At 43.6% G+C, this 24,317-nt stretch overlaps 1 protein-coding gene across 1 annotated transcript; it reads left to right on the plus strand.

The window, feature by feature from the left end:
• Positions 1–9,546: 9,546 nt before the first annotated feature.
• CBY2 (chibby family member 2) lies at positions 9,547–22,347 on the plus strand. Its single transcript, XM_036380558.2, has 2 exons — positions 9,547–9,584; positions 20,779–22,347. The coding sequence occupies exons 1-2, from the start codon at positions 9,547–9,549 to the stop codon at positions 21,761–21,763; spliced, it is 1,023 nt and encodes a 340-aa protein (XP_036236451.1). The 3' UTR covers positions 21,764–22,347.
• The last annotated feature ends 1,970 nt before the right edge of the window (positions 22,348–24,317 follow it).

Below are 24,317 nucleotides of genomic sequence, written 5' to 3' on the forward strand. Positions count from 1 at the left end.
TTTCTGCACCCCAGCAGGTCTGGAGAGAATACTAGGTACACCAGAGTTTAGTCAGCCTCTACTTTCCATCACAATCTTCAAGATATTTGTGCTGGTAGAGGGAATCTTTCCATCTAAGCAACGCCTGTTGGATCCTATGGGATTTGTAATCTCCTAGTTTATAGCCCACTGCAATGAAAGGCACCTGACAGTGCCTTGACTTTGTTCAGATGTGATATTTTGGCAGGGCTTTCCAATGGAACAGCTGATCTCAGGAGCTGTCCGACCCACAGCCCAGCAGGGACTGGGGTCTCCCCCTAAAGCATCACTGCAGTCTCCCCATTTTGTTGGGGCAGAGGCACCTGCTGGCACCAGAGGTGCTGTGGTGCTCAGAGCTACAGCCTAACACACCTACCAAGGGCAGGTTGGGGTGGGGGACTCTACCTTTCCTTAAGTGCCAGAGAGGCAGATATGTTTGTGTATGCATACATATAGGAGTGCAAATATTTACAGACTCAAGGAGAGTAGTGTGCACATTATACACACAGTACTGTTGTTACTATGGCACACATTATGTACACTCAAATACATAACATAACCCAGTAGAATATAAATCTCTCTAAAAAAACACAACACATTTATATACCTTAAATGCCAAACAAGCCTATTGAAAACAAGCAGGTTGTTTCATCTATTTCTGCCATTGCAGCTGTGTCCAGAGTAGGTCTCCAAATTCTGAGTTATAACCACAACTCTTGTAGAGAAAACAATCTCCTAAAATAACTCTGTTTCTGTACTTTGCACTTTGAAAGATGTTTGGAAAGCAATTGGTCATTGTAAATCACACAGAAGATTCTAGAGTGGTCTCCTGTTGTGCAGCTCTTGTGCCTGTTGCATCCTGCCAGTCCTGTAAGCCCTGGCAAGGCCAGCAATACTCATCTCAGCAGTGTCTTTCCATTTGGAGGGGTGCATCCAAAAGCCTGGGTCTCACCACAGAAGTGACATTGGCTCCAGCTGAGTGGATGACTCTCTCTCTGTAACATGCAGTGGCCATTAGTAGGTTTATAGAAGTGTATGGCAAATATGTGATGATCCAGGCCCCAGAGAATTCACTCAGCCTCAAGGTTTCAAAGATCATGCCAGTTCTGCAGGTGCAGGGACGAGAACAAGCTGCCTCTGCTTGCAACCAGTAACACCCCCATTTACAAATGGAATCCATTTATTCTGGTAAGTCAGAAAAAATTACATTTGTAACATGTCAGCATCAACAGCTTAGGAGGGCTATGCAGAATCAGTCTACCAACCTCCGCTGTTGGAATTTAAAACCTGACTTTGGCAGATGCCATTGCCTGGGATGCAGAGCACACAGGACACACAGCTGCATAGTAGAGTCCATGAATGCTTTTCAGAAAGCCTGGCACTTCAAGAGCACAGAAATCACACTGCACAGCAAAGCAAAGCAGCTCCAGCCATAAATCATGGTTGTTAGCGTGTGTACTGGGACTTGTGGTGTAAGACACAAGGAGTGGTCTGAAGTTGGACTGTCTGAGAGCACAGAAATCCCCAATTAACTGCCTGTGGTTCTGTCTCTTTCATGCTCTGGAAGAGTAAAGGACTCATCTGAAGCAAGACCAGGGATTTATTGGGTTTGGCTCTGGGTAACACAGAGCTGAAGTTACTGCTGGCTGTGGTTTTGATTTCTAACACTGCAGCAAACTGCAGGTAGAAACATTTTTCCTCATATTGGCTCACAGGACCTGATCCTCGCAAAGGACTTTTGGCAGAACAGTCTCTCCTGCTTCATGTCCTGCACTGCAAAAGGGGACCCCCAGCTCCACTGCCTTTTGTCCTGCCCTCTACAGCAGCCAAATATTTTAGTGGAGATGAGAAGGAGCATTTCTAAGAGCTGGCAAATAATGCATAACTAATCCATTGGCCCCTAAACGTAGAACTTAAGTCATAGTCACAATGCACCCAAACAACAGTGGTGTAATTTGCAGTGATACCAAGTAACTACAACTGCTGTAGGTTTAGAGCAGAAAAAAACACAGTTATATAGAGCCAGTTGTATTGAGAAAGACCTAAGAAGTTCTCCTTACCCTGATGGAATAAACTATCCTTACTTTATTCAACAGAGCCTCTTATTTATGCTGCACATCCAGATAACTCAATGTTATATTAAGTCAAAGGTAAAAATACATATACTCACAGGACTGTCTTGTATTAAAACTACAAGTTCTGTAGTAGAAATTTATGATGAAGAAAACAAAGAGATAAAGGAATGTGAATATTGTGTGTGAAGAGAACATGGAGAATGAGAAAGACACCAAGGGACAATGCTGTCAGCATTGACCCTGCTGAGGCACAGTTCTACCAGATGAAGTAAAAATCTCTTGCCTGTGCCCTGTTCATAGGCACCTTGGCAAGAAGCTACCTGCCAGGATATGTTGTCCCCATGTGCCATTTCTAGGGCCTGGGGCAGTATCTGCAGCCAGAGAGGAGTGAGCAGAGGGTGCACTGACTCCAGCTCTCACAAGGATTGGCTCGATATATATTTGAGAATGTTTTTCTCAATTTTCCCTTTCTATTTTTAATTTTTATTAAGGTATGCTATAGTGTGATCTGGCTAATTGTTACTCCTACATGTCAGGAAAGTTCTGATTTCAGGGATGGTTGGGGTCTGAGGGAGGAGGTTGACTCTATCTCTCCACATCCCATTACCCACTCTTCTGTCTCTACCCCTGCCTGCTGCAGGGAAGTGATGGCCCTTGGAACATCCTGTAGCTTTCTCCCCCTCCTTCCTGCCTAACTCCTGTACAGGATGCCTTTTTTTTCCATCAGGAGTTTGGTTTTCATCTCCCACATGAAAGGGAAACCAGGAAAGAAGAACAGCAAATTTGGTTTCAACGGTGATACATGGGGGATAAATGGTAAAGCAGTATCTGATAGCCACAAAACAAGCTTTGTCCCCATCAAACTCTGCACAGGTGTCACAGAACAGGCATACCTCTTTGGGCAGGAATAGCCAGGAGACTCCTTGCCACAAGGACCAGGCAGAGATCTGATTGCTGGGAGGTGCCTGGGGCACCCTCTTTGTCCTCAGTGTCCCTGAGTGTTGTTGGGACTCTTCTTCTCACTGTTTTGCCTGGCTGTTGGACCCCACCTCTGTACGTTCTGTTGGGGATTCACTGGGGTTCTGTCGGGTTCTGTTGGGATTCTATGAGGATTCTGTTGCCATAGTTCTCACATTGCCACACCACATTTCTCAGTCAAGGAGGTGAGGGCTCCAGTCAGCTTGCAGCTCTTCCCGGGTATTTTGGTGGGGCTGTGGGAGATGGGCCAGGGCTGCGGGATGGAGGGGACAGGGACTTGCAGTGGTGGAGGATATGTGAGATCACATCCAGAGATGTCACGGCTGCCTGGCGTGCTGGAAGTGGGAGGCCAGCCTGTGAGCTTGTCTGGAGGAAGGATCATACTGCTGATGCCTGAGGCACCCTGCCCCTGGCAAGCCCTGAGGGCAGGTGGGTGAAGTGCCCTTCTGTGCTTCTCCAAAAGGAGAGCCTGGGTATCTCATCATCTAAGTCATGGTGGACAGGTTCCACCCAAGTGTTCCTTGCTGTTCTTTTTTGCCATGTGCTGCATCTTGAGCCTTCTCTGGCACGAGCTGCCCCATGGGCCACAGCACACCAACATCCTCACTCCACCCATCTGCCAGTGCTGGGGCATGGATTGTGTCAGTAACCCCTGCTGTCCTCAAAAGGGCTCTCCAGCTTGTTGAGTTTAAGTCTTTTTTGTATGTGCCTTGTTTTTCTACCATCCAGAGGTGAAATAAGGTTGCTGCTTATTCTGGCAGCTGAGTGAGCTGAAAGGTCTTGAGGAAGTTGCAAAGGCTAATGACTTGGGCAAAAACTGCTTCTACATTTCTCTCAGAGATTTCTTGAAAGGAAAGGAAAGCTAGGTTTAAAGGGAATGTTTGCCTGAGTCCAGCTGTGAGATGTACTGGTGCTGTCAGGAAGTTGTGGCTCCATCTCTGCTTCCTCCAGCTGTGCTTTACCCTCTGCAGTCAGTTCCTTTAAGTCCCTCCATCAGACTCTGTGGGGTATTTTCCACTCTGGTGACTGTGCTCATTGTGGACCCAGGGGTTGGTCTCACAAGACTCAGAGAGAGGAATTTTCCTTGTGCTCAGCACTGTTTTGGTGTTTTAAAAAAATATTTTAAGGGAACAAATGAAAATGGGTGAAACAAAAAACCACGTGACCAGGTCAGCAGTCCCACAGCTTGGCTGACTGCTGAGCGCTCTGCTTTCTGTGTCCTTCAGCTCAACGCCACAGCCCCATTTTCCTCTTCATGGGACAAGCCATAAAAATTGAGCCAAAATGCCAGTGAGTTTGATGTGTGGTCGTAGAAGCAACAATTGATCTGGTGAGACTGGAGGAGTTTTCCTCCTCCTGGATCCTGCTGCAAGGGGTGGAGAGAAAACACCAGATGATGGTCAAAGATGATGTCTGGGGCCAGGGGCAGCGCTTATTTCTATTCAGAGAGTTGTGGTGTCAACTTTCACCTTGTGTTCCCAATATTTCCTTAAGGGCATGGAAGTTTCTTATGCAATGTCATACATGGGCTGGGACACAGATTCCCACTGCAAAACAAAGAGTGGTTTTGTGGAGGCACGGGACATTCCCTAATATACAGTTATTTAAATCAAAATCGTTTATTTTACAGAACATACCTCTAATACACTATAGATTTTATAATTCACTTTAATTTCTCACCAGGAAAAAGTCAATTTCTTCATGGCAGGGAAGCCAGAGGTAAGAATACTTTAGTCTGCTCAGCAAAGAGGGACCTATTTTTGATCCAAAGGCCCTCTGTTAGCTCTTGCCCAGTTAGTGTAAAAACAGGATTTACTACACGTACAACTTAATCCCCTTTTTATATTTGCATAGGGATCCCACAGCAAATGTATGAACAGTTTTTGAGATAAGAGAGGGAAGGCCTGGGAGTCAAAGTCATTGTTTTTGCATGAAGTATTTAATGCTAAACATAAATATTGAGAGGACTGAATTCCCATGCACTTGCAGACTTCACTCTTGTGCTCCTGAGGATTTTCACTTTATATCCAATTATTAAGAGCCTGGTTGTAAGTGAATGTAGGAAAAATACAGGAAGTCTCACAGACGCTTATGGGTCTTCATTTTCCTGTTAAAAGGAGAGACAAAACAGAAGCAAAGGTGGTGTACTTCTCATCTCCCTCAAAAGAGCGTGGCTAAGGAGGGAATGTGCCAGGCAGCAGAAATCCAGCCCTAGGGAAGAGACTTTCTCCAGTGGTGACCTCAAAGGGGATTGAAGTTGGAGTTCCTGCGGCGCACGTTCATCAACTCTGCTCATTGTAATTCGCATGATTTACGTCCTCACAATCATGATTAGGTGGTGGAAAAAAAATGATCTACATGCAGGGTTGACTTTAGAAAGTGACATTCTTTGTCCAAATCCAATCAAGCCCCACAGCATGCAGTCCTTTGGATTTAGCATTAATTTTAATATGTGTGTCCCTGAAAATAACCCTCCTGGCTTTGGAAACCTCAGAGATGAAGAGACTCTTGGGCAAGTACTGGGCAGAAAATTATGTCTGAGAGCTGTCATTGCTTTCTCCAAAGGTAGTTTTGCCAGAGTGAAGAATGGGATGCTCTGGCATTAAATTAATTTTTAAAACGTAGTCAGAGACAACTTGGTGGGGAAATTTACTTCTCCAGACATTTAATGGGGTCCAGAGGAATTCCACCAGAATGGTTTGTGGAGTTGCTGTGACCTCAACAGTGCAATGCAGTGAGCAGCAGACTTTTGCCTTACTGCAGGCAGTGTAATCAGTACTGTAGGCAGCATAATCAGATTAATTTTTGCTCTTTTGCTTCTAATGGATGTGATAATACTGGCAAAATGTCTCTACCTTTGGATGTAAAATCCCTCATGCGTTTGATGTGGTTGTGACTTTAACAGGCCAAGGTTTTACACTGAAGCCTCCTTGTTGCTGCCTCTCAAAGCTTTCCAAGATAGTCTAGTAACAGTCTGATTTTTGCCTGCTGACATGCTTGGGCTCCTCTTTTCAAGTCAAAGAACAGCAAACTGCATGGGCAAAATAAAAAACAGGGTAAAATAGGAGGGTAAATCCCTAGGTGGCATCTCTCCATCATGCCCTTCTACATCATCTTGCTGTATCAAACTTCAAAAGCAAATCTTGCCTAATGAGCAGGAACAGTCTGTGGCCAGTCATCCAGGCAAATGGCTCATGGGTACAGGGGAGGAGGAAATCAGAAGAAATCTGTTTCTTCTTACCTACTGGAGTCTGAGAAAATGAGCTTGCACCCAACACTTGTGTGGGTTCAATCAGACAGACAAATGAGCAAGAACATTTTTATTAACATGCTGCATACCTAATAACGTTTTTGAAACCATTAGCCAGCCACACTACACCAGTGACATCTTTCCTATGCTCTTGAGTGGTTCCCCCACCCTACAATTTTTCTCCTATGAACAGAAAGCTGTAGTGCTGATTGCAAAGGACAGATACCTAATTACAGGGCTTGTTATTAGCAGAGTCTGGGAAATCAGAAGTCTGCAGTTCATATGATGTAGAGAATGATGAAGCATCTCAAATCACTAATGTGATTCAAAGTAGTGTCTCAGAATCTGCACATCTATTTTCCCCATTAAATCTGTGGGAAAGCCTATTTGCAGCGAGATTTGGAAGGCTTTCTCCTTCCTTTTCTTGACTTTTGCCAAAAGTAAATTTTGAACGTTTTCCTGACATCTTTATCCCATCAGTCTGTCAGTCAGTCTCACAACGTCCTTCATGCAAACCTATCAGGACACTCTATAATCTAGTGTTTAATAAATGTCTTGGAGGAAAACAATGTTTGACAACATCTCAAAGACTTGAAATCCTGCTGGATGCAAGCTACTGGGGCACACTGTCTCTTTGCTACCCTTGGAGCACATTCCTGGCTGATCAAAGCACTGCAGGCTTGTTGTCCTTAGGCATGGCTGGTGGGGAATGACCTTGGGAAAGATGGGAGTGGAGCTATTTCCAGCTGGCACACACCTCTGAGTCCCTGCTAAGAGTCTGCTTTATAGTCACACTCAAACCAGATATATTGTTTAAATTAAAATGGAGAGACAGACAGAGAGAAAAGAAAGCATTCAACAGTAAAGATGTGAAGTGAGGAAAACCAGGCACTTCTTACTGTGTTACTGAAGGCTTTGTATAAATAAGAGCCATTAAACTTTATGACCAAGTCCTTGGAGTAGTCCTGTTTGGTTGTTTTTATGCTGCGGTTGCCTCCACAAGTTTTGGACTGCTTCTGAATCTCTCCCCTCCTGCATTTTTGTTCCTTCCTCCTCCCCAGTTTTGTGAGATGTTTGGTCCTTTGAATAAATCACACCTCTTCATTTTTCATGGGCTGGCTGTCAAGTCCAGTGTCTGTCTCTTAAAGATGGTCCATCAGGTGAAGCTGATCTCATTTGGTGATGGTGTAGAGCACATCTGAGCTTATATCTTTCAGTGCATGTTGCTAGAAATTTCCTGTGCTGGTACTCACTAAGTTAGTGAGTGTTGTGTCTTCATGGCTTGAAATACTTGACTCCAAAATCCCTGTTTTGTTACATGTGGTATACATGGAGACAAAACTTGGTATTTCTTAATGATTTTCATCAGAAAAATATAGAAGAAAGGTTCATTTCTAATTCCAGGGTTCTAAATTTTCACAAGAAAAAATATAGATCCTCCAGCCCTTCTTCCTTCTCACACGCTCTTTTGGGACTAATATCTTAGACTAGTTCTAAACTTTGAACAAACCCCAGAGGAGACACAGCTTGTAATCAACAGCCAGAAACAAAGTCATCAAGTACAAAAGCAAAAAAAAACCAAAAAAGAAGACCATGGAAAAAACAAAGTAACAGTACATTTTTGAAATTGGATGAAAGGAACTAGATAGTGATGTGCAAGTGCATGAAGGAATACCAGAGCAATTTAATTTAGAAGGATGTGGTAGTTGAACCTACCTAAATATTGCAAATCTTAGTCCTTGTAAGTTTTGGGGAAAACCCAGGGCAGGGTCTCAGAAGAGGAATAATGTGATCTTGATGTGGCTAATAAGCTGATGACTGTGGAGTTCTGAAGAGCTGCAAATGATATAAAGAGTTTACCAGAAGAATTGAATAGGGGAAGAAAGCTGTGAGTAGAGAGGGAGAGAGAGCTATAAAATTATGTTTCAAGGATTCTGGTTCTCTTTGATATAATGTGTCAAAAGCTAGAAATACGCAGTCATGGGCTGTAAACAGCTTTGACAATCTGATTGATGTGTGCATTAACTGAATTCATGACATAAAATATATGAGCCTTCAAGTGCTTATTTTTCCCCATGAAAATGATTACCACGAGCACTTTGCACAGTGACATGTATGTGAACTTGTACCCGTGATTTCTCAGGCACAGTACAAAAGATGTCAGCATAAGGAAGAGCTGCTATCTCTATCATTTATTTTAAATGTATTTGCAAATGACAAGGTATTTAAAAGAACTATCTTTTTAATAAGATTCTTGCTCCAACCATATTTTAGTTCTTTTGTTAACCACATCTGCTTTTCTTTACTTAGGAAGTTTTGCAGTGATTCTCTTGTTTGGGGAAAAAAAAAAAGTTGTGGGATGTCAGGTATTGATGTTTCATATGCATAATATGGAAGGAATGCTGCTTCAGATTTCTGAGTGTGCCTATGCTTCCACTTCTGTGTTCTCCTCAGGAAGAATACAAGTATCCCACAGAATGATAACAGTTTCACTTGGCATTACCATTCACCTGAATCTCAGAAGCAGTTTCTTTAGCAGGGCTCCCAGGAGATCTGCAGCTCAGCCCTTGCCATCACCCAGGTGTGGCTGTGCATTGGTGGCAGCTGTGCACCAAGGATGATGTGTTTCAACAACAAGGCAAGAAATTTCTGATCTCGTTTGCTCAAGTGTGTTTATTGCATCTAAATTTTTGCCTTTAAACAGTACTGTCTGGGACTTCCCCAAAGAGGAAATATGGGGGATATGTGTAGAAGTAAATGGAGATGGCTGGCCATGGCTGGTTTCTTAGGGCTCTGTGTTTGGTGGGGTGGAGCTGATGCAAGGAGAAGGAAAAAACAAAGACAAATAATGTCTTTTATTATAATAATGTTTTTAGGCACATCTTTTAGGCATATGTCTCATTATTTGCAAGAGATAATCCACTGTCATCAGAAAGAAAGTAACTTCTCTGAGGGGTGCGAAGGAAATGTGACCTCTATAAAGATCCACAGCCCAGTGAAAAAAAAACCCAAGCTTTTTTTTTTTTTTTTAAACTTTATTTTTAGCAAGCTTTATGACCGTTGAAGGCGAGAAGTTAGCAAGGCTGAACCCAGTCAATGAGATTGCAGAGTACAGCAGATAATGGTATCTTTGATCAATCAGGCAAAGCAGATAAAGATGCACTGCAAAAACTGGCCTGTGAGTCACAGAAATATCTCTTTTTCTGTCATTCAGCAATTCTCGAGATGAGACTTGGAGAAATTAATCAGCATGGAGGTGGAAGGTGAGGGAGATACGGGCTGATGGCATGTACCCTGTCTGTAAGATGATGGCAGGCTTTGGCTTAGTTATTTCAGATGAGGCTTCCCAGGTCACTGAAGTGCCCCTTTCTGCCTCAAAAAGGTGGTGCTGGGATGCTGTCTTCTTATTAGTGTCAGGTAGAAATCTTTGCTAGAAATAGAAGGACAGTCTCCAGGTATCTTGTTAGATATAGAAGATGTGACAATCCCAGCAGCAAATAATACAAAGCATTTCATGGCTCTGGAAAGGCTTGAATGTCTCATAAAAGGAGGGCTGACAGAGATTCAGCAGCCAGAACAACTGCACTTTTCTGTGCAGCTCAAACTTGTGAATAAACATGCAATCAGGCACACTTTTAGAGGAGCAACCATGCAGTTTTCTGCAAGCTACTAATGGCAACTTGGCTTTAGACAGAAACTAGTTGCACATTGCTGTCTTTCTGTTCTAAATACAGGAATCAGTGTCCTTGGCATTTGTCCATTCAGCAATGATACTTGGTCTGTGATCACCTGCAATGCACTGACAAGCAAAACCAGTAAATCATATTCCTGACATCCTGTCTGTGCAGAAAGTGACTTTGGTAAGATAGGACGGGTAACACAAGCACAATGTTAACCTCAGTGTTTGTGTTATGCAAAACAGCACTTCAGTTAATGGGCTGGCTGCCACATACTGTATGTTTATGTTGTACAGACAGCTCAGATGGATTATGGCTTCTGCCAAAATGCTCAGGTTAAATACCATGTAAAATATTTTAATGGGCATCACATATATCTGCCACCTCATCCCTGCATACAGGTGGAAAGGGAAGAGCTGTCCTTTCCCTAAGTAGAACAGGTTTAGGTTTGCTTCTTGTACAGCCAAGTCTGCTCAGACCAGGAGTGCTCAGACCTGGTGGTGTCTGCTCACAAAGCGCTGGCAGCTCAGACACAGCACGTGAAATGGGCTGTAAGAGACACCCTGCAGGAGAGACAGTGACCTTCACACTGTAAATCAGAGACACAAATCTTGTGTATATGTGAGTGACCTCATTGGACAGCACATCAGAAACCTCGCACAAGGAGTGGCTGCATTGCTAGAGTGCACTGGGGAGGAGCTGGTCCTAAAGGACCCTGGAGGAGAGTCAAGAGTCAAGGGAAAGCTGGTAGCACCCAGCTGCTGTGCAGTGGCACAGTCACAGTGCCTTACACCTGACCGCAGAGGAAGGGTCGCCTTCACCTTCACTCTTCCCATCAGCATCTGACTGCAGCTCACGTTTAGCAATGCAGAACATGGTTACAGCTTTTTTTGGGAAGTGTCTCTGCCCATCTCATCACATGACTTGCCACACCTAAGCCTTTTGCTTGGACTTTGTTTGCTGAGTCATTGACATTACCATAATTTGAACATCTTTGTGGGTTTTGTGCCTTTGCCTAGGTGGGATCTGTGCTTTGACTGAGGTATGCGGGGTTTTTCCCTTCTGGATGGTTAAGAGTGAAAGCTCTATAACAAGTAAGGAACAACAATAGTAATAAAAAGCAGTATAATATTTTTAAAGCCCAATAACTCTCTGCACTTGCTCCTGCTGGGATACACCTTGCTATGAAGCTTATGTCACTAATGGGACTGTTCATTTCAGTGAGGCAAAGCAGTAGGGACATTATAATTAATAATGCTTAACAGGAAACAAGTTTTTGTGCTTGGGGCAGAAGGGCAAAAACTGTTCTCTATTATTTTTTGAAGAGTTAAGTGGTAGTAGGCAAAGATGTGCTGCGTTGAGCCAGCAGGTGCTGCTTTATGACTACATTAATGTTAATGATATCCTCTGGACACATATGAAGACAAGTTAACCTATTTCTTTCTCATTGCATTTCTCTGGCTGGATGTGTGTTCTGGTTCCAGCTATTTTTTGAGTGCCACTGCAGTGCACTTGGACAGAGAGTGACCCTAAATTTGCACAAAGGTTTGCAGGCAATTTTGGAAAACTGGGTAACTTTTGTAACCTCCATTCACCTCAGGACAGACTTTTCAGGTTTAAAGTTGAGGGAAATGGGTAAAAGGGGCTGCTTCTCCAGTATAAAATCATTCCTAGGGGTTACATAACATTTCTAAAATTGCCTGTTTAATTGTTCCTAGGTGTGCTTAACAATAGTACCTGGGTTCTAACTGTTTATTCTCTTATTTCATTGTTTAAATCTCTCTTCTTCTGGCATACCATTAAAAGAGCACTCTGGCCCCAGTTTAAACTCTGGGATGAGCAGATGTTAAAATTGTGTTTCTCTAAGCAAAGTGTGCCATGGCCCATCAAAGCATGATATGTGCTAGAAAAGGTAAACCAGTGCTCCACAGAGCTTGAAATGGTCTCATTTCAGTACCACTCCACATTTAAATTTAGTTATGAGCCTATATTATCTTTTTTTTAATGTTCTTTTTGCATTTCTAGTTTGGCAAAATTACACTGTCTAGCGCTAAGCTTCAGACGTTCTTCAAGATATTTATATCTTTCATAAGATGCTTGCTTTGCAGAAGCCCATCAGCTCCAGTAAAAATCTGTGTGCCATTGTAACAGGCAAAAATGCTGTGGAAGGATAGTCCTGGGAGCTGAGTGCAGAGCTCTTTGCAAAAACCAGGTGACAGCACTACCATTTGAGAAACCCACTGGGTAAAGATTGATTCTGAAAGCCAAATCTGATTTTTAATAAGATTACCAGATGGGTCCTGTGCCTTGTTAGAAGTCTGCTTCTGCAGGTCTAGTGATAAAGAAACATGGGAGAACAAATCTTGCATGCCTACAAGGACAGAGAGAGATGTACCCAGCGGTGTTTGCCTGTTGGAACATAGGTACAAGTCTGAGTGAGCTATTTCAAAATAGCTCAGAAGATGACACATGAGTAATCAGAAAGGGCAGTGAGGGAGAGTCTGTATAAAATCTTAGGATGGTTACAGCACTGGTGCCACAACCAGAGGTTCAGCTGCTTAGATCATGGGAGTCTCTTTGAGAAACCTGATCCCTTGGGAGCTGGTGGAGTTCATCTGCCAGAGAAGGTGAAGAGTGTCTTTGCCCATAGGCTTGCCAGGCTGATGAAGATGGCTTTAAACTGATGTTGCCAGGGGAGGTAAACCTCAATCCATCCCACTACTACCAGTGTGGTGCCAGTGCCAGCCAGAGATACTCAGAGCCTGGAGAAGGGGTCACAGGTCAGCATGAGAGCACCTGAAGAGCAGCACAGTGTGATTCCAGCCACTCCAGACAGTGAGTCAGTTTAATGGGGTGTGGTGTTGTGAGGTCCCCAGAACGAGGCGAGAGATGAGAATTTGACTCCATGTTCTCAGAAGGCTGATTTATTATTTTATGATATGATATTATATTAAAAGAAATGCTAGACTAAAGCTATACTAAAGAAAGAAAAAGGATACATCAGAAGGCTAGAAAAGAATGATAATGAAAGCTCGTGACTGACTCCACAGAGTCTGATATAGCTGATGGTGATTGGTCATTAATTTAAAACAATTCACATGGAACCAATCAAAGATGCACCTGTTGGTAAATGATCTCCAGACCACATTCCCAAGCAATCAGATAATTATTGTTTACATTCTTTTCTGAGGCTTCTCAGTTTCCCAGAAGAAATCCTGGCGAAGGGATTTTTCAGAAAATATCATGGACAATGGGGGCCCAGCTTAAATGTCTCTATTGAATGCAAGCAGAATGAGGAATAAACCAGAGGAATCAGAGGACTTTTCATGCCTGCAGGGCTGTGATGGGTGGGCTCTGTGACTGGAGAGTTGGAATGAAGGCTCTTTAGGAAGGACAGGGTGTGGAGATGAGGAGGGAGTGTCACCCTCCATGTCAATGACCAGCAGGAGTGCATGGAGCTCTGCCTGGGCATGGATCAGGTGCCACCTTGGAGCTTATGGGTCTGGATTAAAGGGAGAGCAGGGACAAGTGACATCATAGTAGGGATCTGCTATGGGCTTCCTGACCAGGAAGTGGGTTAGTTCCTCTGCAGACAGGTAGGAATAATCTCAGCTTCACAAGCCCTGGTCCTTATAGGGAACTTCAACCACCCTGATGTCTCCTGAGGGAGCAACACAACAGGGCATAAACCATCCAGCACACTCCTGCAGTGCCCTGATAATAACTTCCTTCTTCAAGTGATAGAGGAGCCAATGAGGAGAGGTGCTAATGTTGGACCTTGTTTTCATCAGGAAGAGTATATGATGAGGAATGTGAAGCTCAAGGGCAGCCTTGGCTGCAGTGACCAGAAAATTATGGAGTTAGAATATTTAGGACACTGAGGAGATCACACAACAAACTCATCTGGACTGTGGGAAAGCAGATTTTGATCTCTTCAGGGATCTGCTTGGTAGAATTCCCTGGAAGGATGATGGGCCCAGAGAAGCTGGTTAATAATCAAGGGTCACCTGCTCCAAGCTCAGGAGTGATACATCCCTACAAAGAGGAAGCCAAGCAAAAATGCTGGAAGGACTGTGTGCATGAACAAGGAACTCCTGGACAAACTTAAACACAAGATCTGGGTTTCCAGGTTCCTTGATAGTTCCTTGGACAATTTACGTGGGTTTTGTGATTCTTCACGTAGTGTTGTTCACAGTAAAGGGTCTAGAAAGCCCTAATGGAATATTATCTTTTAAGGTCATTTCTTCCTCTTCTGTCAGCTTTTAAAATAAAATGAAATGCTTAGACTCAGTTGAACAGATCCTTATTAAAGTAGGAGCTGGTCTGATAATGACCTAAATTGGTGCTACGTGGCCATCACATGTTATTTGATAAGCATTCCATTATAATTAAGAAGTGGCTAATAGACAATTAATATACAGGATTACACACTTAGCTAATTAGATGATTTAAATTTTTTTGTTAGATTAAAATGTACAGGGCCCCATAAATCACTGTTAGAGATTGCTTAATAAGCCTGAACCCTTAATTTTCTCCCTGTCAATCAGGAATGGAGCTGTTGACTTTTCCTCTCACCCAGAGACTTGTCACATGGAAGAGCTGCTCTGTGTTCAGAATGAGCTGAAATGCCCCCAACTCCCAAATACTGCACCTGTTTGGAGGACCTCAGAGCTCAGGTGCAGTCAGCAGAGACCTAACCAGAGCAGTGGTGAGGCCTGAAGCATCACTTGGCTGACAGGTCACTGGGGGCTCAAGTCTGTTGTCCTGAACACTGGTGCCTGTTGCTGTTTGGGGTTTGTGGCTATCAGGGATCAGGGACAGCGTGTCCAGCTCAGCCTGCTGGCAGGCCTGCCTCTCAGGGGGTCCCAGGGAGGCCATGGGGGATACCTCACACTCACACATGGCACACTGAGGCGACTGTCCCCTTTCAAATTGTCCCTGTGCACAGTAAGGGCAGAGAGCTCCTCCAGGGGCAATGTCAGCTGTGCCCCTGTGCCCTCAGAACAGAAACAAGTGCACCACTGATCATTTCTGCCAGTATTAACTCAGCAGTGAACAACAGGCTCTTTCAGCAGCATGGAGTGCTCTGTAAATTTTGATCTGTTCAGACAGAACTAGGAGAGTGACATGGTTTTTGTTGGCAAGGCTCACAGAGGCACAACACACAGGAGCAACGTTGACAGGAAATGGCTTAGAGTTGACCAAGAGACTACGCATGGGTTTTGATGATCTTCAAAAAAAATATTCATAGCTAAAGTACAAAGCAAGCAAAGTGAGAATGAGATCAAAGGTGGAACAGCACGAAGCCCAACATGTCTGTAAGATGTCACTTACTGGCAACAGTAAAATGTTTTGCTTCACCCTGTAAACCATGTGTGTATTACAATCAGGGGGATAAATACGAGTGGTGTGTAGGGCTTCTTTGCTGTCATGCTTTCATGTTCAAGGCACTTCACAAAGAAGAACTAAATTCTCTTGACAGCTTACATCAGAAAGTTAGCATCCCAAGCTCATTGAGAACCTGAGGAAATGATGACTTACCCAAAGTCTAAAATAAAATTAGGATCAGAGGGAAGAGATGAAAGTAGATATTTTCCTCTTTCATTTCAGCTTTCAGCTGACCCAGTGCTGACAATGCAGAGTTGGTGATTTGCACAACATTGGATGTTGTGAGGGTTACACTGAGGCACACTGGCAGCAGCCCTGTGATTGTGTCCCTGGAAGGACAATTAGTCCAAATAGGTGATGACATAGGTGGGCCACTCAAGCCATTTATCTGCCTGAAAAAAAACTGATCTGGAGTTTTTCATGACTGTTTTTCACACTGCTGTCTCTTCCTGGGCAGAATACAATGCTGAGATATTACCAGACATTTCACTGCCTCAGAAACTGAGAAAACATAATTTTTACTCGCTACCCAGCAATTGAGGTCAGGAGATGATTCAAGAGCACTCAGATATGCAAGAGTCTTTTTAGTGACTAGGTGGGATTCACATCCAGGCTTAATGCCCTGGAGAACAGTGGATGAGTGTGTGGTGAGACCAGCCTGCACTGGCATGAACAGAGGCTGGCATTTCAAAAGCACAGATGTGTTTGGCATGGCAGAAAGTGGCAGCAGACACTTTTGGTTCTATCAAATAAAGATTTGGGAATATAGCATGCTTTTTGCTGAAAGACCCCCACACAGATTATTTTCACTTTAGACATTTTACCAGATCTTCTAATCCAAAAGCAAAAGGTGGAAAGGGCTGACATTTACTGCTGGTACATACCACTATCTAATAGAAAGGAGGCTGGTATGGGGTCTTAGAGCCCTTCTTGCAAAATCTTCATGGCAGCAGTTCATACCTTGGTCTTCCCCTGGCTTTCAACCCATCACTGGGGGGTGACCTCTTGCACCCCAGCACGGAACATGGAGAACACTACATGAGTGTGTCTGGGATCACACACTCCTTCCCACTGGATCCCTTCTAGAACCAGACAATCTCCAAGAAGAAGGACAGCAAAGTCAGCTGAGCAGCCTGGTATAAGGTGTACAGGTAGGATGGAGAAAAAAGGCTTTGGTTCCAAATAATATTTAATACTTTGTACAGTGAAACATCTTTGAGAAATTCAGTGGTCTGAAGCTGTGGACAAAATACTCAGCTGGCAAGCTAGTTCAAACCCTTCTAACAGAGCAGGGGTTACTTGTCTCTTGGCAGGGAGTGGAACACACTCAGCATTATTTATGCCTTTATAATCTTGTGAATGACATCTCAGTCCTTTTGAGAGTCCAGCTCAGAAATCAGTGTAGCTGCTATAAAAAATTCTGCTGTGAACTCCTGCAACATTTCCAATTCTGATGTGTGCATAAACACATTTGATGATATTCACTAAATTTGATCCAAATGTATTGGCATTTGAATTAATAATTTTCAGTAAAAATTGACTTGGCAGAAGAACTTTACAAAGCTTTAAGGAAAATACTGCATGAGAGAAGCAAAGGTACGCTCACTATCAAGTTAGTTCTCCATGGTTCTGGATTAAGCAGCTGCACTTCTTTCTATTAATTCAGTTTCTAGTCACCTCTTAGAACTTAAAATGTTTATCAAAGGTCACTTTCAGAGTCCATAGCCACGGTTCTGCAGAAGTTCAGATTAGACACTTCAGTCACCCCTCTGAAAAGTGTCTGCACTGGGTAGCACCCTTAAATTCCCATCTGATGGCAGGCCAAGCATAAACAGCCCATGATAAAATATTTTCTCTTTTGAGGACATTTTTCTGTTTTCCTATACAGGATCCTGGAGCTCAAATAAAGAAGGATACTCCCTGGGGAGTTGCCATAGTAACCTGTGATGTGTTTTTGTCGTCTAAGATTAAATATAAGCAAGGGAGCAATTACAGAGAAGGATTTTATACCTGAGTTTATAATTTTCATGTAACACCAAAGCTGAACTATACCTCCAAGTTCCTAAAGCAATAGCAATCACCTTGAGGGTGATGTCAACTTGGTAATTTTCACTGAAAAATAAATGAAATGCTGTATTTATTATTCAAGAATCCTGATTAGAAAAAAAATCCACTTCTGAAAGATGTAGCAAATAAGAAAGAATTAATTAGGAATGTAAAGATGTGGAAGTGGAAATGGCTGCTACAAATAATATCTAAACCTGCCTTCTATATTCTATTTTCTTCTTACTAGCATTCAGCTACAGTCTGCTCTTAAACTTATAGTCAAAGAAGAGCTTCATGTTGTCCTCAGAAAATAACTTCAACTTTCACAGTGCATACAAGGAAGTGATTTTTGAATGTATCAATATCAGTTCAGCAGCAAACAGAATTTGAAGTTTCAGAATAAAAGCAAAATTTGTTTTAAGAGGGTGTGATGGAGAAAGAATCCATCCAAACTGTTCTCAGTTACGAGCATCAAAGGGAGGTCAGGAAGCCTGGGTTCAGAAAAGGGCATGGGAGCCGAGCTAGCAGGAAGGTCATTTCCATGAGAAAGAGCCCAGAAGAGCAACGCTGGGAAAAGGCAGAGCCCATCTTGTGAGGACAGCGCGAAAGGAGCGCAGAAAGGAGCTGTGCAAGGAGGGTGTGTAGGAGCTCCCAGACCCTGGAGGGTTGGGGGGCAGGTGGCTGCTTCTGGGACAAGGTCCTGCAGTGCTCGCATCAGCCTCAGTCCCCTGCCCCTGCTGTGCACCCCGCCACCTCTGGACACCCCAGCAACTCAGCTCGGCTCTGGGGAGAGGGAAGGCGCACCGCTGGCCGCGCTGAGAAGGTGAGCATTGCTGGGGCTGCAATGGTGTGCTCCCAAACTGCCCAGCCTCTCTTGGTTTGCTGTGGCTTCCCCGCAGCTGGCTGCCTTGCCCATCCACCCAGCTGCCCAGCATTTCCTGGGATTATTCAGAGATGGGGGAAAAAATTATATGGGAGGCATTGAGATGTTGAAGTATCTCCCTAAAGCTTGGGTCAATGTCTCCCTGGCAGTGCAAAAGAGCTGACAGAGCCACTGTCAAGTCTAATTGTCCCCGAGGTAATGTCCTTCCAAGTCATATATATTGTACATTTCTGTTTATCCTGAAAATGTGCAATCTAAACACTTTCTCTGTAAGTGACTTTAAGAACTGTAGCTGCTTGTCCATGATAGGCACGTGGGTCTGGGCTTCTGATGTTGCATGTGTTCTGCATCTTCCTTGGATAATTAGGAGTCTGTTCCCTCTGTGGCTGATTTGCCCTCTGCCCCTTCACCCCTCACCAGGCCCCCATTTTGGGGCTTTTGGGGGAAAAAATGGGACTGGGCACCCCAATAGAACAGGAAAGGCTGCAGGGGAACGGAGTGTAAGGGATCGAGCAATGCATGGCTCTGGACGTAGTGTAAGTGGGAAAAAAAAAAGTCCAAACCAGAGTTTTTGGGAAATACCTTTTTAGCAGAAGAATGATGTTATGAAAACAGAAGTGTGACATGAGATAAAGCAGCAGATGATGTGGAAGACAGCCCTGAAATTCAGACAGTAAACAGGTTGCAATAAAATCAAATGTTAATGCAAACAGACCTATATTGCAATAGCCCTCTCCTAAATGCAGGAATTTGGGATTTTCAATGAAGAAGTAATTTTATGAGGGGTTGGACAAGCTTGGGAAGGGGTTGCAGGATGCATCTATGGATGCTGGCTCTAAGAAATAACTTGGAGGATCCTGGACATGTGGTGTTGTTGGTGCAAATGACAGGGAAAGGGGAGAGCAACAGGTTTTGAAAAGGAGAGGGCGGCAATAGGACAGGGGGTACACACTGAGATGGCAGAGCTGAGGCTGTGGGTCACCCTCTGCTCGATGCTTAGGGTAGAGATATGAGGGGAAGATTCATGAAGGTAAAACTCTCCTCACAGACAGAAAGGCAGAACTGGGCTTTCCAAGGGACAGAAGGGAAGCTGAGAGACCTCAGAACGGGGAGAGGAATACACCTGAGTGAAACTCAAATAACTTCTTCATTTATTTGTTTAATTTTTTTTTTTACCTAGAAAAAGGCACATTTGTGCTGTTAGAAACTCTGTGCAGAAACCTTGAGAATTCCAACAATTTGGTTATAAACAAATAGTTCAACCTCAGATCAAATAACTTCATCATGAAAATCACATACATTTAATTTTGGTTAAGCTGCAGAAAACAAGGTTTTCTTTGGCACAAACCAATAGTTTTTGATTGCCTGGTTGGTCGTTACTTTTTTTCCCATGTAAAAGACTGAAATCCTTAATTTGCCCCAGTTCTCTCATGGTTAGAAGGTGATTTAGCTGCAATATTTGGGGTAAGGAAAGGAGGGGAGAGTGTTCAACAGATAAGTCTGAGGTTTCTGTGTCTGAAATGAGAAGCATTAGAGGTTTGGCCCTGCAGTATGGATTTTAGAGATGAGTTTTCTGATGATGAGAAAAAGAGGCAGATGGACTGTAGGAAAAAGATAAGCAATCACTATTGCAGGTCTAGAAAGCAAGAAAAATAACAGAGTTATCAAAGCATATAAAGAGTAAGAGTGACAGGAGAAATGAGAATGAAAGGTGGAGAATTATCTATGGGTTGTGACAGTTTTTGGACTGTGGTGATGGGAGCTGGTCAAAAAACCATGCAAAGAGCAACAAAGCTTTGATGTCCCAAAGCTTTGGTTTGTGCATATTGTGGATTTTAAGATCAAAAAGCAAAACTGTCACTGCATTTTTGTGGCATCCTGTTAACACAGGCTACTCAGCATTAGCAGGAAAAACCTGCTCTCAAGGCCAGATTTTTTCTATGAACCTGTAAAAAATGTTTTATTTTGAAAAGTTTGTTTGAGCCTCATAACAATTTTTAATGTATTTGTGCATCAGTCATTTGGGAACAGGCTTTTCTGAGGCAGAAAATAGTCTTTTGCTCCCTTACAGGTCTGTAAAAATGAGGTAGAGAGATAAAGGGGAAGTGCAGGTTTTTATAAGAAAGCTTTTAGTGCTGCCATAGAGCTGCTTTATCTACCAATGCAAATTTTCTCAGCTTCTACCAAGAAGGTATCTGGTGGATTCCTTACCCTTCAGCATCGAAGGGGTAACATGGTTAACTGTGAGAACTGATTTATTAGTTTGTCCTGTCATTGATGTAGTTTGATTCTGATTTGGAATTTTGGCAGTAAATCTATGTATTTGTGTTCCCTGTTCTTCCAGTCCTAATCAAGCTTCTCCAGCCCCACCGTGTCGTCACCTACTCCTTGGCAGTGGTCAGCAGCCACGTGTGGAAGCCCTGGAAGAAGCCTTTTCCTACAGTCCTCCTCATTTTGCTAAAGAAGGGCCGTGTCTGCCTTTGATCAGAGGAACCAGAGCATGCAGCACACAGAGCCTGAGACAGACTGCATCACGCCTCGGGTGAAGCCAAGGGGTGAGATGTTTGTCTTTATTGATGGGAAATGGGTGAGTGACATCTACTGCCAGCCACCCTTTTCTTCACACCAGAAACTCCTTAGCAAGAAGGCACAGAATGAGTGGAGCATCTGGGAGGAGAACAGAGCACTCTGGCAGGAAAACCAGGTCCTCTGGATCAATAACAGGATGCTCTGGAAAGAAAACAAGGCCCTACAATATCTCCAGTCACAGAACAAATCTGTCCAGGTAATTTACACTGATGCTATTCAGCAAAGCCTCAAGAACAAAAATAAGACATTTCCACTCTTCCAAGAGAGGAGCACAGGCTTTCAGCTCAGCCTGGGCAACAAAGCTCTCCAGGCAGTCCAGGAAAAGAATAAAACCTTTGAGGATTTCCAGCAGGAGAATAAAGCGCTTACCTGGAAAGGCCAAAAAGCCATCACAGTCCATGAAGAGAGCAAAGATGCCTGCTCAGATCTTCAGAAGAACATTGACACCATTGCAGCTGTGGAAAAGGGTAACCCTGGCCCAGTCGCCCAGCAGAAACATGAAGGTAAAAGGAAGAGCACTACTCCAACTCAGAATAAGATTGAGTCTGCCCCAAGTATGCCAGGAGAGCATGAAATCCTCCGGGCTCTCCAGGACTTATGTGAGCTCCTCCACACCTTCCTGAAAATGAGCCATCCTCCTGGGGAGAAACAGTGCTGTCACAATCTCTATGACGTGAACAGATCCTTCCAAGAGGATTACAATAAACTGAAGCTGCAGCTGAATGCTGTGAAAAACTCTGTGTCAGACATTAGAGCTCAAATGGATATGCTGGAAAAGGAGATTGTTGCCATTACTTCCCCAATGTATGAGGAAGCAGGACAGAAGCTGGAAACTGAGCGTCAGCTTGGAGACATGTGAAGCTTGGGACTTAGAACTGCTAGTTCATTTCCCAGAAAGCTTCTCTCCTTTTTTCTTGAAACCTAATTAAATCCCAAAAGAGCCTGAAGATATCTGGGAACATCGTATCCTTCTGAAACTTTCTTGCACTGCTTAGATACATTTCACCTTCTGGTTATATGGTGTAGGTGACTGCCATGAATTTGCCTAGTGGTCAGGAATCATGTTTTCCAACATTTTTATTTCAAAGTTTCTGATAACAAGGCCTAGATTTTCAGAATGTTATTGCTTGAGGATCTCAACTCTGATTACAGTGTGCCAGCTTGTAGTCCAGGGGCACACTCACAGTCTCTGCTAAAAAAGCATTGATTAATAAAGGAGGATCTCTCCTCCCAGACATCATGGTGGAGGCCACAGAGGAGAATGGAGCAGGCAGCAGGACTTGTCCTGCACAGAGCAGTGAGGTCCCTCTTGATTTCTCGCATAGTCAGATGAATCAGGTTTTTACCTGCCTCAGAGCAAGAGCATAGGTTGCCAAAAGCAGCATTTTGATGGTTGTTCCATGGCTTAAGTCAGTGTTTAGAAGGGCATCTACTCACACTATAATGGACAGGCCAGTCTGCAGTGATCTGCTGACACAGAAGATGAGAGCCTTTTGATCTGCTCAGGTTTGAAATTCTGGTCTGGTCTCAATTGTGCAGCCAGAGTGGCTGGAAATGCATTCCCTGTGTCTCGGACAGTCCGGATGCAGTGCACTGTGTCACAATCTTTCAAGCAGAATATGGGAGCCTGTAAGAAATCTGGCAGGACAGATGGAGGGAGCCTTCTGCAGAGCAATTGTAGGAACATTACTGTAAAGCAAAGGAGAGGTTACAGTGAGGTTTATCTGTTGCAACAGGACCCCAAAAGCAGGCTGTCACTCTAGTTTAAAAGTATTTAAGTGATTTGCCATGGAATTACCTAAAGCATGAACTATCTTTCACCTTGTATTTCACTCAGACAACCATGCCAAGTGCAAGTGATGACTGTTTACTTCAGAGGCTTAAAACAAGAGGTATTTTCTTCTGCTGTTCCAGCTTTGGGATGCTGAGGGAAATCTCTCAGGCATGAAGTTAAATGGCTGGCTCTCACTGGTGTGGGTAGGGCTGCATCTGTAAAAATCAGGTGAGAGAAGAGGAACAGTGTTATTAATAGGTGGATGTGCAGACAGCAAGTTGCTCCTGCTTAATGACTGGGTTATAGCTACTAATAGATTAATACCTCAGCACTGTGCTGGGGAACATGTTCATGTTCTGTGCCTTCAGACACTGCTTTTCTCTGTGCCATCTCCCTCACCATGTTTGTGTCCAATGTTACCAAACATTGAACATAATGTTTGGTAAGAGGGAGAAACAGGACTATGAAGACCCTAATGCAGAAGTTCAGAGGAGGGCAGCAGAAGAAAATGGCTCTGACCATGTGTTCATGTCTTAACAAACTTATTTGTGTTCCATTAGAAGAAATAAACTGCTCTTTTGCCAGTGGTCAGAATACCAACTCCTGCCATGTCCCCATACATGGGCAAGAAAGACACTTGGGAGTGCATCTTTCCACCAGGTGTTTGGGAGGAGTCATCTCATCTAATGTCATGTGTCCATCCAGGACAGGACATCCAGATCTCAGCTAGTCTTCCTGGGCTTCCTTTCTATCCTGTAGGAAGGAATGGGCATGTTCAGGCTGTGATTAATCTCACTCCTATTAGACTAAAAGTAGGCTGTGTCACCAGCTGGAGTCCCTTGTTTCTCTCTGTTGCCTCTATAATTACTTTGAGGACAATTAACTCAAACTTAGACATTTGGTTTGGCGCTCTCTGAGTGAGAAACTTGGCAGTTCCAGACAGAGGAGGTGCTTCATCAAGTGGTGAAGTGGCACAAGCTTGGGAGTGTGTCCCAGTCCCTGGCTTTGCTTTCTGTGCACTGCCTTCATTAAGCAGCTGATTCAGATCTCTCTATTGTGTGGAGAAATTATTACTTTGTGAATAAAATTGAGATAGTTTGGGCAGAGCTTAAATATCATGCACACATGTAGGATCCTGAGGGGAACACACCACTTCTCCTGAATGCTAATGATGTTTCTGGAAGGAATTAGGTTTTGTGAGTCCTTTGCACTCTAACCACTTCTTTGGATCTTTGATATTCCTGGTTATGAAAAAGTCTACACCTGGTAAATATTTTTTGGCATCTCTCACAGAGAAGTTAAATTTATCATTCCTTCAAGTTTTCTCAAGTCTGTCAAGTGAGACGACAATGTCCATAAAGGACTGCCCAGCACTTAATCTTGCGGAGGATTCTGTGCTGTGCAAACTCTCTGTCCTGGTTTAGGGCAAATTTGGGAGCAAACCTCCAAAGAGGTCCCTCTAGATAGCAAATTCAAGCAGCCCTGCCCCCCACTGGTTCAGGAGACATAAATCTCCTTTGAGAAAAGTGGAAAAAACTGTTTATTTAACAAGCAAAATACTCACAAACATGGAAAAATGAATAATATTAAACAATGGAATCTCTCACTGTTCTGAAGAGATGGGAAATTCAGAAAGTCA

The sequence above is a fragment of the Molothrus ater genome, chromosome 2, assembly GCF_012460135.2.
Source record: "Molothrus ater isolate BHLD 08-10-18 breed brown headed cowbird chromosome 2, BPBGC_Mater_1.1, whole genome shotgun sequence".
NCBI lineage: Eukaryota > Metazoa > Chordata > Aves > Passeriformes > Icteridae > Molothrus > Molothrus ater.